At 40.5% G+C, this 16,609-nt stretch overlaps 2 protein-coding genes across 2 annotated transcripts in view; both read right to left on the bottom strand.

Annotated features, from left to right (window-relative positions):
• Positions 1–16,609, bottom strand: part of LOC124258107 (sulfotransferase 1C4-like) — an 82,831-nt gene that overhangs the window by 34,348 nt on the left and 31,874 nt on the right. The gene's annotated exons all lie outside the window — the stretch shown is intronic.
• Positions 4,918–14,615, bottom strand: LOC124258098 (sulfotransferase 1C4-like). Its single transcript, XM_046692166.1, has 3 exons — positions 14,589–14,615; positions 6,365–6,527; positions 4,918–5,039 (listed from the first exon to the last, which is right to left on the bottom strand). Exons 1-3 carry the CDS (start codon positions 14,613–14,615, stop codon positions 4,918–4,920), a joined length of 312 nt encoding a protein of 103 aa, XP_046548122.1.

A 16,609-nucleotide genomic window follows, 5' to 3' on the forward strand; every position in this document is an offset into this window, starting at 1 on the left:
CCAAGAATCTAATAGAGTTACCTCCCATGTCGTGGTCTACGACAATAGACATGCTTGAACGGCTGACGTAACACTGTGGGGACCACAGATAAATGATAGTGAGGAATATATGTCGTTGTTTGTTCCATGGTTGTGTTCATGTGACAGTATTGAAAGTCTTACCTACCAGTATGTTTCACAAACGTTTTGAACACATCTGTGAGCAATTTAAGTGCTTTGTGAAGTCCTGGGTCATGTGGAGTCCCTACTCACGATGACACACAACGATCCCATCTCTGAGGGAGTTTAAGGGCCTGTCACGATGACACTCAGCAATTCATATGTGGGGAAAACCTAAATGCATTGTGGAGACACAACCAACCCACAGGAAAACTGATACGCATTGTGGAGAACTGGGTCATACATACGAGCCAACAGGGGAACTGAAATGCATTGCGGAGTACTGGGTCACGATGACATAAAATGAGCCAACAGGGGAACTGAAATGCCTTGTAGAGTACTGGGTCACGATGACATAAAATGAGCCAACAGGGGAACTGAAATGCATTGTAGAGTACTGAGTAACAATGGCACACAACGAGCCAACAGTGGAACTGAAATGCCTTCTAGAGTACTGGGCCACGATGACATACCACGAGTAAACAGGGTGACACCAATTGAAATAACCAAAGTTGAGTTCGATTGTATTTTAAACCATGAGTGAATATTCCGGACGAAAATAACCCAAGCAACATTTACTGATCAGTTTGATCTGACAGGGTACATGGCTCTGTACATAGCGTATATTGACACACGCACACTTTCTGTGGTAAGCTCCCATTAATAATATAAATAGTTGCTCTGATCATATGTGATTGTGTACCGCTGTAGCTCAAGTCAAGCTCATCGATGCAGACAGAATCATGTTAATAAACTCATGGAATAAGATCAACTGTTCATGGAGTTTTAACGCTGCACTTGACATATTCCTGCTGCAATCATTAGTGCAAAGGCCAAACAGTATCTAACCACCTGGCCCGGTGACATGCAATCCGTGTGAGACATGCACATTTGCCACAAGGCGTAGGGACAGGATAATTCATTTGATGTAATCATTCCAAAATAGTTTTCCAACTTTTACTAGTTGGCATGTATAACGTCACACATTGCGGCAGGAAGAGAGAAAGAGAGCGATATAGCTATTGACTTGTAACAGGATGGTTTGTCAGTAAGGGTGTATGTGTAATTGGGTGATTTGACTTGTAATAATTTAAAGGTTGAAGTGAAACTTGTGACAGAGGTTATTTTGGGGGAAGGATGCGTATACTATTGGGTGCTTTGACTGGTAATGGGTTGGTTTGTAGATAAAGATTTGCATGTCAGTGAGCTCTTTGACATGCGTCGACAAATGTATGCGTTATTGAGGCTTTGAAAATATGTTTTGGCACATGAATATATGACTTTGAAGATTTCATTAGTCACATTTAGAATTGAAAATATGACAATATATTTCCTATCGTGTATAACATTTCAATATCGTCATACATGACGTGTGCATTACAAAATATATTATTCCGCCGTTTTTGTAAAAATCATAACTCAATAACCGGGAACCAGAAACTGTTTAAAAAAGAGTTCACGAAGGTGCCCCAGATTCTGAAACAGTTACCACTAAATTCTTAAGGCTCAGGCTCAATGACAAGAGACAAAATATTGAAAACCAATTACAAAATTTCAATTGCAACAGTAAATGTTTCCAGAAGTACCAGCTATATCATTAGCATGAGGATTACCACAGATCCTAGCAAACAAGTTGGAATAAGAATGTTTTAACATCTTTATTTTGAGTAGTAGGGTTGTATGTTTCTTATCTTGTAGGCGATGTACACGATGCATTGTCTTCGAAACACATGACACCTCTCCATCCTTCCATACCACTGTACGCAAAAACACGAGTTTGCTATTTAATTATGGAGAAGTACATGGCGACAATGTAACTGCTAATTCTTTGTTCTTTGAGTTACATATGTTTGCATTTACAAGTCCATTATATATCCGATGAAACGCTAGGACATTCTGAGCTATTTTAACCATTTCAAGGCTGTTGGACAGAATCAAGTTGAGGTTGATTTCGTTTATGCCGTTTATGTATTGCTGGACGTTACGGCGATGGTAGAAAACCAGGTGAAATCATTCACCAAGTCTGCCCAGAGTTGGTCATTTGAGGAGAAGATATGTTAGAAACAGAAATGCAGTGTGTGGAACAGAATGGCAGTATAACTGACTCATTCGCCCGGATGAAGTCGGCGTGTTCTTCCTTGGCACAAACAGCATATCTTAGACGTTGTTTCCATTACCGCTTTAAACGTGCATGTTGCTCTGAGCCTCAGCATGCCCAGGGCGTCATGGAAAATGGTGCCTATATGGAATAGGTCCATCTACAGCAGAAGACAAATTCCTGCCAACAAACCTGGTTTTTTAAAAATTGAATGAATTCATCCGTGTTATTGAATGCATATGCGGACCTCGCTTTTGTAATGTCTTGCTTGGGTCCCAAGTACACTGTCGTCAGACTACCCATTGTTCTTGGTGCCCTTGGTTTGGTACCTCCTGATCTGTTGGCGCAGGTTGAATAAACCGTTGGCTTCCAATTCCCACATTGGCACAATGTGAGAAGCCTGTTTCTGGTGTCCTGAGCTCGAATATTGCTAAAAGCGGCAAAACCATACTCACTCATCAACATGATATCACCAGGAATACTCAGTGAGAATGTTTCGTGAATCTTTCACAAAACACTCACAGTTTTAAACTGTAGAAAGTGAAATTGTAGATGTAATACTTTGCTGTGTTGTTCAAGAATATGTACTGAAAAGAACTTATGACGAATCATTTACATGCTTCTAAAATACATAGTTTTGTTGGTGATATACTCCCCAGGAAACGAAAATAGAGTGAACAATGATCCTTTGACCGGACACAATGCCAGTACTTTGCGCCTTCATTGACTTTATGGAGAGCATGGCATTGTACGCTCATTATTTCTGGTTTATAATGCACTGATTAAAACAGCTGGGACATAAAGGGTTCGGGATCTCCTGGCACTGGCATCATGAGCTCAGGACCTTTGCCCCATCACTAGTAACCAAGACAGTTCATGGGACGTCTCCCAGGAAGCGCTGTCTAGTCAAACACACCAAGAATAATCTGGACAGCAGTTGTTCACTACATTACCCTGAGTGTCAGAAGGGTTCTGTTCCCGGCAGCCAACCAAGATCATGCCATTCACCAGAGGTATCATACCTCTGGGTCCTACCAAAGCTATGGTGCTAAACACAAATGGGAATAAGATGTCTTGGTGCAAGACGTTTGTCCCAGAAGGAAACAAATGAATAATATAAATGATTTCATTACAAAACGCGATACGGTCAGACCAACAACCCTGTTCAAATCAGCAACTCAAAGTATGCCATGTGTTGGAGGACACTTTGGTTTTAGAGACGACGCTGACAACTGACATGAAGTTAATATCTTATTTTGAAAAGAAAATAACAAACTCCGACATCCAACCGTTTTAATTTCCAATTGTTGAGTTAAGGTTGTTAAGTGAATGAAACTCTAATGTCACGTCAGCATCAACATTTTTATTGTTCACAGTTGATTTGACCGGAAACTCTTAGCCCCAGGTTACATATATAGTTGTGAGCAATAGTTGAAAAGTATCTTTTCCTAAACGTTCAATGTTTACATTCAAAAGAATACGTAGTATTTATCAGTTTCTCCATATTTAAAGATTACCCTCTGTCAGCTGGACCGCCTCCGTGGCATAGTGGTTAGAGCAACCGCCCGGAGAGCGAAAGGTCGTGGGTTCGATCTCCGACCGTGTCATACCAAAGGATGTTAAAATATGGCACTTCTTGGTCCTGGCGCTCGGCATTAATGGGCACAAGAAGGACTGTCGGCTCGGAGTCAGTATAATGTGTCTGAGTGGGGCATTAATGTTTTACTGCAGCATGGTATCTCAGTGAGCTAGCACTATAAAACCAGCTTCAGTCTGGGCTAGTACAAGCAGCTGCACATCCACATACACACGCATGCACGTCGTCATTTGAAATATTCTCAAGCACGACGTTAAACCCAATTTCACCTCAGCTGTGATACAGCCCAACAACAGGGCATCTTTAAAAGAGATTTTTTTTACCTTGTGAAGAAATGTGCTAAACTGACACACCGTCTGAATAACAATGTACCTTGTAGTTTGGTTTGGTTTGTAGTTTATTGTCGCACTCAGCAATATTCCAAGTATATGGTGGCGTGCTGGGCCAGACAATCCAGTGATCAACAATATGAATTTCAATCAACATAATTGACATGTGTCAACTAAGTCAGTGAGTCTGATCACCCGTCGCCATTAGTCGCCTTTTTATAACAAGCATGGGTTGCTGAAGACCAGTTCTAACCCAGATCTTCACGGGTTTCCTGTATTTTGAAATATGTGTATAGTGGAAGCACTGGAATCGTAAGTGGATAGATAGCGTATCCATATCAACAAGTCTTTGTATCGCCACTAAATATCTTCTTGTCTCCAATTTCATGTCCAATACTACCAAAAATGCAGTAGTCAAATTTCAAATACCAATTTGTATTTGCCATTATCAGGTTAGCGTGTCAAGCTTGAAGTAATACTGAAGTTGTATTCTCAACAATCGCTTTGAACATTATTGCTACGCTGACTAAATGCATGCGTGCTGTATGTGGCTTGAGATCGGATTTCTCATTCTCCGTTTGTTCTGCGTACAATATCATAGGTAAAATCTGTAAACTTGAACAGCAGCTACTACAGCGTTGGCTGTGTCCATGGGGGTAGTGATAACTGTGTATGTGATTCCGTCATTATATGTACCATTTAGCATACGTGGTATGTCACATCCTACAATGTGCCTATGCCAGCGTGAACCTAATTTTGTCCTTGAACTTGCTGTCCTTCATCTTCTCCTGGTACAGCTTGTCAAACATCTCGTTCTGTTCCGGTGTGAGCCAGTTCTGCCAGTCTCCCACTTGGCCTGGAACGAGGAACAAAGTGAGTGAGTGAGTGAGTGTTACACCGCTTTTAGCAATATTCCAGCAATATCACGATGGGGACACCAGGAATGGGCTTCACACATTGTACTCATGTGGGGAATCGAACCCGCGCCTTCGGCGTGACGAGCCAACGCTTTAACCACTAGGCTACCCCACCGCCCCTGGAACACAGTCAATACTGTGTTCACACTGACAGCCCTACGAGGGAAATGTTGTTTAAAGACGCATTCCACCTATATGACGGCGGTCTGTAATTAATCGAGTCTGGACCAGACAATCCAGCATGCGTATATTCGCAATTGGGATACGGTGACATATGTCAACCAAGTCAGCAAACCTGACTCTCCGATCATGATAGTGACCTCATACGGCAAGCATGTTAAGGATGGGGTGGGTGTGGTCCTTGAATAGCTACAAAGTCTGTTTCCCTCGATCGACCTGATAGTAGTATTCCAGGTAAAGAAGATTTAAACAATTGTTTGGTGGTCTGGAGAAGCGTGCAGAGAGGAATCCGCAACTATGCATGTCTGTCTGTCTGTCTGTCTCTATGTATATGTGTGTTTGTGTGTGTCACTTTTTTCCATTTTCTCTATGCAATTCCTTGGGAAGATTCTTTTTGTGTTCTACATGTTGTACTTCTTTTCTGTGTCTTGGACTACGTTTCTGTGTTGGACTGCTCTTTTGTGTTCAACCTTTTTCTGTGTGTTCGACTACTTTTTGTGCTCGACTACTTTTCTGTTTTCGACTACTTTTCTGTGTTGGACTACTTTTTGTGTTCAACTTCTATTCTGGGTTCTATACATTGGACTACTTTTTGTGGTCAATATGTTGGACTACTTTTTGTGTATGACTACTTTATGTGTACGACTATGTTTTGTGTTCTGTGTGTTGGGCTACTTTGTGTGTGCCAGAAAAAAGTACCAAAACAAGTAGCACTGACCGAGTATGCGCACTTGTAAGCAAAAAACATATCAACAAATTTTGATGCCTTAGTGCAACTATTGCTATAAATTAGTGCGACTGCAACAAACAGTAAAAAGCCCACTATTCAACATTTAAAAAGTCTTCAACCTTCATACGAGCGGGGACATCCAACGATGTCCCGCTCGTAGACCTCGATTTTTAGTGGGTACTGGGAGCCAAACTGAGCCGAAAGGGCTGGAAGAAGGGGAATGATCCAGTTCCGCTATTATATATACTATTAAGTCCCTTAAAATGGAAGTGTGTCAGTAGTGCGTCGTTATATAACAAGCGGAACGAACAATAGCAATTACGAAGCTATATACCCTTCATTCCTTCAGCTTACCTTTCCTATAAACAATAAGCTGGCCCTTGAACTTGGGATCATATGGTTCCTTGTCGTCCTTCATATTCTTAAAAGAACATTTCTCTGCCACGGCGCCGTACAGTGAGTCATCAGCTGGTACTCCCAGAAACACTGCCAACTTCCGGATTTCCTCCAAGGGGTTCTGAGGACAAAACCATCGTTATACAACAAAATGTTTATGGTGATTCTGGTTTAAAAGGGGGATATAGTTGGTCCAGTCTTTCAACCCATCTCATTTCAGTTTAAAGAGTTAAAACTCTTCGGCATGCCAGAAACCGAAGATTTTGGGTTCGAAGTTAGGTTCGACCAGATTATGTTTATTTCACGATTGTCAACATGCCCATGCAAGTGGAATGACCCGAGAAGATCCGGGTTAGAATTGGTTTTTAGCACCCTATGTTTGTCGTAATGGACGACCAACGGGATCGGGTGGTCAGGCTCTCTGACATGGTTGACACATGTCATCGGTTGCCAATTGCGCAGATCGATGCTCAAGCTGTTGATTACCGGGTTGTCTGGTCTAGACTCGATTATGTACCAACCGCCGCCATATAGATGGAATATTGCTGACTGCGACGTTTAACACCGACCAATCAAGTAGAACACGTCTAAGAACAGTATTAACATGCACTGGTACCAATTTAGTCTCGTGTTATATAGATGGAATTCTGTTCAAAGAGACGTTAAATCCAACTGAATCACCAACTCCGGGTGAGGTCAGGACCCTTCAATTTATGTCTGATGATGTTTAGTCCAGACGCTATCATATATTGTATATAACATTAATATTGCTGGGATCGTCTCATCGATGTTGCCCATGTTGTAACCTGCTAGTTACTACATGGTTTCGCCCTACTGATTCTCACAGGATAATGCTCGCTCCGCCCCCTTTTGTGTGCCGAAACTATGACGTCATCGTAAACAGGTTTCGCCAGAAGGAAGTTGAGATACGTTGTAGAACATAAAAACAAGTACAATGTTGACAAATTTATTTAGGATAAATGAACATCATTTTAAAACAATTGTATTAAACTACAAAAAGAGCAAGGAAATTAACATTTAGATTGTTTTCAATCCTGAATTGAAATTTAAAGAAACAGTTCCGATACAGTTCGTCTGATTGTTTTCAATCTGGAATTAATAGTTAAAGATGCAGTCTTGATACACAATAGATGGTGTGGACGCCGCCGTCTCCGTGACTTGCGACGCCGCGTTTACAGTGGGAGAGGGCTCCGTTTTCATTCGTTTAGGTGCAAGAGGTGGATCCAGTTTGTTTTTGATGGCTGACAATATAGACTGTGGGGTCTCTTGTATTTTCTCACTGCCTCAGCGCTTTTGTGCCCGGTTATTCGCTTTATATCCTGCTCTTCTACTCCCTCTTCGTACAAACGTGTAGCACACGGGTGCTTCCCGGAGCGGTTTGTGGAGTGAAACTTTAAATTCAAATCCATCGCCTCACCAACTTGGGAAAGTGTAAGATAATCAATTTCATCATCCCACTCATTCACGCTATCACTGCTTGGTGACCTAAGATGGCGCGTATGACGTTATACTCATGACGTCATATGGTGCACTCATTTTCCCGCAACTTTGTTTGAAACACACTGCCGGAATCTCATGGTACAAGTCTGTTACCCCACCCACGACTCGAGGTTCGTCTAGTTACAACACGATTTGTCCTGGCTATTGATTGACAGGCGTAGTTGCATTACTACGCCTGTGAATCAAAAGCCAGGACAAATCGTGTTGTAACTAGACGAACCTCTCGTGTGCCAACGGAGTAACTTTAACATATTGCACAGGTTGATATTCTACAGGGGGCAGTGGTGTGTTATAAAGTTGGATTTGAGTGTTTAGGGGTGTACTAAAAACCACATGGGGGCTAATGTTTGCCGCTCATGTCACAAGTTACAGTGAGTGAGTGAGTGAGTTAATAGTTAACGTCACATCGGCAATATTTCAGCCATATCGTGACGAGAACATTTCAATATTGAAATGAAATATATGTATATTATATAAAACCTGCCGACGAAGGACAGAAAAAAAACTAGAGTATCACAGATATGGATGTAAAACTAGTAATTAAGTCTAAAACGTTATAACTATATGAGAAAACAATACAGTATAAAAAAGGACTATAAATCGCCAATAACTGAAGGTAGATCACCATACCAGGGACCATGGGGTCTTACATTACTTTTGCTACCTGCATGGACCCTAGCTGGATTTACACCATCCCTTCAGCCATTGGCGACAGAAGAGAAATCTAGCCATAAATAAAAAACACACTTATTCTACGATTAAAAAGCAGGTACACTTTGATTGACTAAATGTTTTGGGACTTACGTACCCTCTTAGGAGGACAATAATTTTACAATACTTCAACCCCCTTTGAGGATTCGGCCACTAACAATCTCAGTTGCTAATCTAAACTACCAATAATAAAATATATATCTATTTACAAATCACTCAACAAATCTAATTGTTTTTAAAATGCAATAATTAAATGAGAACTGACATTATTAAAAAGATCCTTCAGAGTATTGGATTTGAAATAGATATCCCTTGTGATGGAATATTCAATGCAGTCAAGCAAGACATGCTTGACTTTGATAATTTCATCACAAGGGATACAAAACGGAGGATCTTCGCCTTTCAATAAATATTAATGAGTATATCTGGTATGGCCTATGCGACATCGTCGCATAATGACCTCTTCAAATCTGGACTGACAACCCAAGTAGGTGTAACCAATGTAGGGTTTTATTGCATGTAATTTATTGATACCTACTTGGGTGTCCCACTTCTTCTGCATCGGATCATGGATGTAAGTTCTAATGCAAGCTTTATAATCAGAATATGGAATGAGAAGTGGTGTCACAGATTTGTTGAGTGCTGCCTTGGCACCAAGATCAGCCATTGTGTTCCCAGAAATGCCAACGTGGCTGGGTAACCAACAGAAGACGATGTCGCATTGGCCAGTAGCAAGATCATTATATAATTCGATTATTTCAATTAAGAGTGGATGTTTGCAAGAGAGACTTTTAATAGCCTGAAGACAAGAAAGAGAGTCAGAAAATATTATATATTGTTTACATTTGGGATGTCTTTGAATATATTCAAGAGCTGTTAAGATGGCGTTTGCTTCTGCTGTGAATATGGAGCTGTTATCAGGTATTCTAGAAGATATTATTCTGGATCCAATGACAGTGGCACAAGCCACTGCGCCACCATCCTTGGACCCATCTGTGAATAAGGATTTGTATGTATTATAATTAATCTTTAATTGATTATATTCTTATATACTGTAATTCGTTAGTTTCGGATGGTTTAAACTTTGTCAGTGTTAGGTCAACTTGTGGCCTCACTAATTGCCAAGGAGGAGAAGAAAGAAGACGGGAAGGAGGTATATTCTCCAACTCAATTCCAGCAGCAGAAATATATTGTTGGATTCGTATCCCAAGAGGTGGAACAAGTGAAGGTTTTTTATTATACAAATCCTCATAAAGAGGATTAAAAACGCAAGTGTGAGCAGGATTGGATTCATTAGAATATAACTTTGTGATATATTGTAGGGACAATTTGATACGGCGAAGTTTTAAAGATGGTTCTTCGGCCTCAACGTAGAGAATGTCAATGGGAGAGGTTCTGAAAAACCCAAGACAAAGTCTTAGACCCTGGTGATGGATAGAATCAAGTAGTTTGAGGTTGCTTTTACAGGCCCAACCATATACGATAGAGCCGTAATCAAGTTTCGAGCGGACCAGGGATCTATACAAATGAAGGAGGGTGGTTTGGTCCCCTCCCTACTTTGAACTAAAAAACGACTTTCAACAAGTCGAGTGCCTTCAGGCATTTGGCTTTTAGATGTTTGATATGTAGACAATTTGTATTGGATTTCGAAAATTTAAACCCGTTTTCTAGACACCATGTATGAATTTTGTTTAGACAAATTTGTAATTGTCTCTCAATAGTTCGCATGTTTTTACCACGGAAAGAAATATTAAAATCATCCACGAAAAGAGATCCATCGATTGAATCACTTAAAACCTTTGAAAGACTATTTATTTTAATACTAAAGAGTGTGACAGACAAAATACTGTCTTGTGGGACACCCTGATCCTGAATGTAACAATCAGACAGCGTAGAACCCATGCGAACTTGAAATTGCCTGTCCGTTAAAAACTGTGATATAAAAAGAGGCAAACGGCCTCTCAATCCAAAATCGTGTAAATCTCTTAAAATACCATATTTCAATGTGGTGTCATATGCTTCTTCTAAATCGAAAAAGATCGACACTGCATGTTGTTTTTTAATAATGGCATTTTTAACAAAAGATTCTAAACGCACAAAATGATCGATAGTACTTCTGTTTTTACGGAAACCACATTGAATGTCTGCTATGAGGTTATTAGTTTCCAGGTACCACACAAGTCGATTATTTATCATACGCTCCATGGTCTTGCAAACGCAGCTAGTTAATGAGATTGGTCGATAATTCGAAGGATCAGTATGATCACGTCCAGGTTTAGGGATGGGGACAATAATAGCATCGCGCCATGAAGAAGGAAATTGTCCAGAAGTCCAAATATCATCACAAATGTTTAAAAGAGTTTCTAAGCATGAATCCGGTAAGTGTTTCAGGAACTGATAATGTATGTTATCAGCACCTGTAGCCGTATCATGAGCTTGATCAAGAGCAGTATGAAGCTCATGAATAGAAAACAGTTCATTGTAATCTTCCCCTTTATCTGAAATGAAATTAATGGTTTTCTTTTCCTGTTGTTTTGTATAATTCAGGTAAATAATTCGACGAGGAAGAGGGTTTGGCCAAAGTTTCTCAAAGTCTATTTGCAATATCAGATTTATTAGTTAATAATTCGTCTCCATCTTTAAGATGCTTAATGCTAGATTTAGAACCCTTACGTTTTATTTTCTGGTGTTCGTGAATTTATTTTTGTTACATAAGTTCGCCAGGATTGACGTTTATTTTGCTTGAAGGTACGCCGTGCCTTAGCATTTAAAATTTTAAATGTATTCAAATTATGGACCATAGGATGGCGACGGAAATAATTTTCAGCTTTCTTCCGTGCCTTCCTAGCCTGTTTGCACTCATTGTTGAACCATGGTTTTCGTATGTGTGGAATTGCAGAGGATTTGGGGATACAGTCATCAGCAATGTTAATTAGTTCATCAGAGAAAGCCTTTATAGGATCAGGACTTTCTATACAATGTTCAGGTTTAAGTCTGTTACAACACAGAGCTTGATAGAAAGGCCAGTTAGCCTTCTTAAAATTCCATCTTGAAGATGGGGTAATATCAGATGGGTTAACGGATGTAAGAATTGTAGGAAAATGGTCACTTCAGCAGCGGTCATCGTGAACTGACCATTCAAATTCATTCAGTAGATTTGAATCCGTGATTGATAAATCAAGCGCCGAATAACTTCCAGTGCCAGGATGTAAATAGGTGTTGGAACCATCATTGTATATGCATATATCATTATCTGAACAGAACTCTTCTAACAGTTTACCTTTAGCATCAGTAGTTGTACCACCCCAAAGTGCGTTGTGGCCATTTAAGTCCCCCATAATAATACAGGGTTTTGGTAGTTGGACATAGAGAGTTTGAAGATCAGTCTTCTGAATGACTGAAGACGGTGAGATATACAAAGAGCATAATGTAAATGCAACGTGTAAAGTGAATCGCACCGCAACTGCTTGAAGATTAGAAGTAAGTGTAATATGCCTATGGATAACAGACTGTTTGACTAGGATTGAAGATCCTCCAGTGGCCCTGTCACCTGGAGGTGAGAAATAATGATAAGTATTGAAATGACGTAGGTCAAAAGAATCAGTCTGCTTTAAATATGTCTCTTGCAGACAAAATGCTGACGGCATACAATCCTGGACTAATAACTGTAACTCATTGTAATTATGCCGTAGTCCTCTGCAAGTCCACTGTACAATGTTGTTGGAATAAACTATCTTTCGGGGGATTTATTGGGGATCTCCCCCGCACTGTTTTGGAGGGCGACAAGCTTTGTGCCCTAGAATTGACATTTTCGGACACGTCCATGTCCTCAAGTGATCCATATTTGTTGTAAAGGTTAATTTTATTGTCAGACCCTTTTGGGGTTCTGCCACTTTGTTTTTTCGAATAATCAGGCTTAGGTTTATTCTTCCCTTTAGTAATGTGATGTACAGGAGCTTGCGATTTAGACCTTGTTGACCTTTAGACCATGATCATGATCTGGCTCTGGTTGACTGTCGGACCTGTCAGGAAGTGATTCTACTGTTTGAATCGATATTGCAGTGGGAGAAAATCTGTGGAGAAGTGCTTTTCACCTAAGTCAAATTTGTTTGGCAGCTTGAAGATGATGTAGTTACTTTAAGTGTTGCCTCAGATGGAGTCCTGGTTTTGGAGGCATACGTTTCTTTTAATTCAGATCTTTGGACAAGCTGTTTAGCTTCGGCAAAACTAATATTTTGAGTGAATTTGATCTTATTTATCTCCATCTGTAGCTTCCAAATTGGGCAGTCTTTAGAGAAAGAGGAATGGTCTCCAGAACAATTTGTGCATTTCTTATAATTACTTCTGTCGTGTGTGTCTTCTCACCACAGTGAGCACACACAACAGACAATGTGCAAGTATTTACAAGATGGCCATATTTCTGGCACTTGAAACATCTCAGTGGATTCGGATTGTACGTATCCACTTTGATTTGACAGTAACCAGCCTTTATGGAAGTGAGCAGTTGGAGTGGAGAATGAAAACAAATGGGTGTTCGTTTGTTGGATCTCATTGTTTTTTTTCGGACAGTGAAACGTTTCACGTATAGAACACCTTGTTCCTTCATCTGTGATGCAATTTTAATTTCTAGCATATCAGCAAACAGTCACTCTCGGTCTCTCACAATACCCTTGCTGGTGTTAAGTGTTCGGTGAGCCGAAACTGATACGGGAATGCCGACAAAAGATTTAGTTGACACAAGGTTGTTTGCCTGATATCTCTTACTGCAATCAACAAGTAGAGAACCTGTCCGCAAACGTTTGACCTGTTTTACATCTCCTGCAGTGCCTTGTATGCCTTTTGAAACAGCAAAAGGGTTCAGTTTTAAAGGAGACTTGTCAACAGTCTCAAGCACTATAAAACGTGGCCAGTATTCAATAGACGTGGACGGTCGTTGGTCATTAACCTCAGGATCTGTGTCAAGAGGACATTTCTTTTTGGTAATAGGGGTTTCGTTAGCCATGGTTAGTGTTTAAAGGTTCATCATCCGAGCTCCCCACCCACCATGGAGTATCATGAAGACAATGCTAAAAACAAGTGGGTTTCCAACTTGCAGCACCAAGGATACTCGGATGATATACTCCAGCAGCAGAAAGTAAAAGATTTATTCTTCCACCAGATTGGCCCATGGGCCACCGCCTTCTGCGCATACGACTCTAGGCAAAAACATACATGAAATAGTGTATTTGAAATTATGAGATCAAAAATTGGCCAAGACTTAAAAATATCATTATATAAATCCCAAAATTTTGTGTAACAATTCACAATTGTAGTACACACAGGGCTCGACGTGACCAGCCGATTGGTTGAACCGGGCCAGTTCAACCACCCGTCTAGGTGAAGTAAGGGGCGAAGTGGTGTGTTGGGCAAAGGAACACTGTTCCTGGAACCAGTGCCCTCAACCACCAGCCTCCCGTCCTCCACCGACACAGGGGCGCAACCCACGGCAAACGGGTTGGTGGACCAAATATGCCCCCGGGTCCACAACGGGGTGTTGAAGGGCGCTAAGCGTTACCCAGCACCCACCACGAGGAGGTGGCCCTTCATGGGTGCCTCACAAGTTACAAGTTACAAGAAGACGAGCATTGTAGATTGCTAATACCCTGGATATACAAGGAGCTGGCTTTTCCCCCTCATCACAAATTCCATCTCAAGTTAGACGGCCAGTATTGTGTGTGATGATCATTATTCCCTGAATAACATACCTCGTTACAAATTGTACTTACCAATGCTCTTGTATTATATTACCTTTGAAATTGTACTGATTCAAAATGCAGCTTAAAGCAACATTTACTCACTCGCATTGCCTTTCTGATACCTATGCAGTGATTAGGATTGGCTTTTGAGCTTTTTCTTTCACACATTTATTTGTACTTTTCATTTCGTTAACATAACCTGTGAAATCTCTGACCTGCTTCATGTCTTCATAGTACATCATGTGTATAGGGTGTCGGTCTTGCTCGGCCTCGATGTCCTTCTCCCACTGCAGGACATAGTCGAACCAGGATCCGTAGTCCGCTACAAGAAGATAATGGTGCTGGTGTATATGTTATACAGATTGGTGCCTAAATTATTCGTCACTTTGCATTCTGCGTCGCGGTCTTTGAAAATTAAATCGTTATTATAATGCGCCGCATTCCACGCGACATAAACATCTAGCATATTCAATTTGTAGTTTATGCACGTAACTGTCCCGTAATCAGCCCCAAATTGCCGTCTGCTCTCTCATTTCCTGTGTTTTTGCTGTTTGACGAGATGGGTCACAATAACTCAGAACTCAGGTCATTGTTTGATTAAATCGGAAAGGACCAAAATTTTGTGAAATTGCAAGGTTGTTGAGGACGAATATTCACAAAAAGGTATGATTTGAAATACATCAGACACCAGTAACTAGCTGAATAGAGTTTCTATAATCTGATTATCAAATGGTCGAACCCTAAGCTAGGATCCGCACCAAACAAAAGAACAAGGAAATGACAAATGACTTACTTTTCCCAGCCAGGTAGAATGGGAGATAATCCTTTAAAGATCCATTGTAGTTCCCATATAGATTCTTGAAAGCCTTATGATGGTTAAAGAAGGACACGACAACATCCTTAGGATTTCTCAGAACAAAGATAATTCGACACTTCTTCTCTCTCGCTTCTACCGGAAGCTGGTTGTACCGAACATGCGTGTTGAGGACGCGAGGGGATCCTGGAAATGCGTCTATGACTTCCTGTGGCTGGAGCTCTACCATGACTTTACTCTTCCAGTGAGGGATGGTCTCTGCTTTACCCTGGAGCAGCATGGATGTGATTTCCCAAAGCCAGTGTGTACCTAGGGGTTATGAGGCATTTACTTTAGGCTCTGCTTTCGTTACATTTGATTGTACCATGGAAACGTGTCAAAAAAGTATTTATTAGGACTGTATTCTCTTAATCATGAAGTGTTTACCTTTTTATAATCAATAATTATAATTATAAGGCTAGATCACAAAGTTAATAATCATAACCATGTCATGCCCTCCACACCAACATCAATGTAAACAACAACAAGTGCATGTACACGTGATTTGCGATCAATAGAAACATCACTTGCGATTGCTCAAGTTTATAGTCACCGAATGATCAAACTGACATTGGATGTTTTCACTAAATAAGAGTGGTAAATGAGCAATACCCGTTTTGATTGTAGATTACATTTTGGAAATAAAACACAAAACAAATTCACAATGACCGTTGACTTAGTTCCTGTAACTGCCGATTTATCACCTATATTGTTAATATCAGTCTTTCCAGTATGGTGTTGAGTGTGGTAGGCATATACCAGTGAAGATACCTGATTTCGGATAAGCCAGTAGGAAGATATCGTCATCCTTGACCTTCAGCTGCGACATGCCCTTAATTATTTCCGGGTCGACGATAGGATACCGAAAGCCATCGAACTCCAGGAAGCTGATAGAGTTACCTCCCATGTCGTGGTCCTCGACAACAGACATACTTGACGGGCGATGAACTATACATAAAAAGGTAATGGGAAATATAAGTCGTCATCTGTTTCATATTTTTGTTCACGACAATAAATTCATACCTATGAGTCTTTTTACAAAGGTAATGCATAGAAAATCGGCATATATAGCGTGCCTCGATCTCTGTCATTGTTTGCGCCATGAATGTATATTCTAACGTGACGGAGTACAAATATACTCCACAACGTCGTGTTCAACATATTACAGAAGTTAACATCCGTCGATTTTCACGTTAGTGTTTGTCACTTCTAACGGACATTCAAAGACTCTGAAATATCAATATTTTCCATCACCTGACCCTTTGTATAGAAAATAAATTATACATGTATATTCAAGGGGACAATGTTTTGCGACACACAAAACACAAACAGAACCTGTGTTAAACTTTTACGTATGCACATGAGTACCAACACAAGATGGGG

Source organism: Haliotis rubra, unplaced genomic scaffold (assembly GCF_003918875.1).
Source record: "Haliotis rubra isolate DU_JTF1 unplaced genomic scaffold, ASM391887v1 Scf682, whole genome shotgun sequence".
Taxonomy (NCBI): Eukaryota; Metazoa; Mollusca; class Gastropoda; order Lepetellida; family Haliotidae; genus Haliotis; species Haliotis rubra.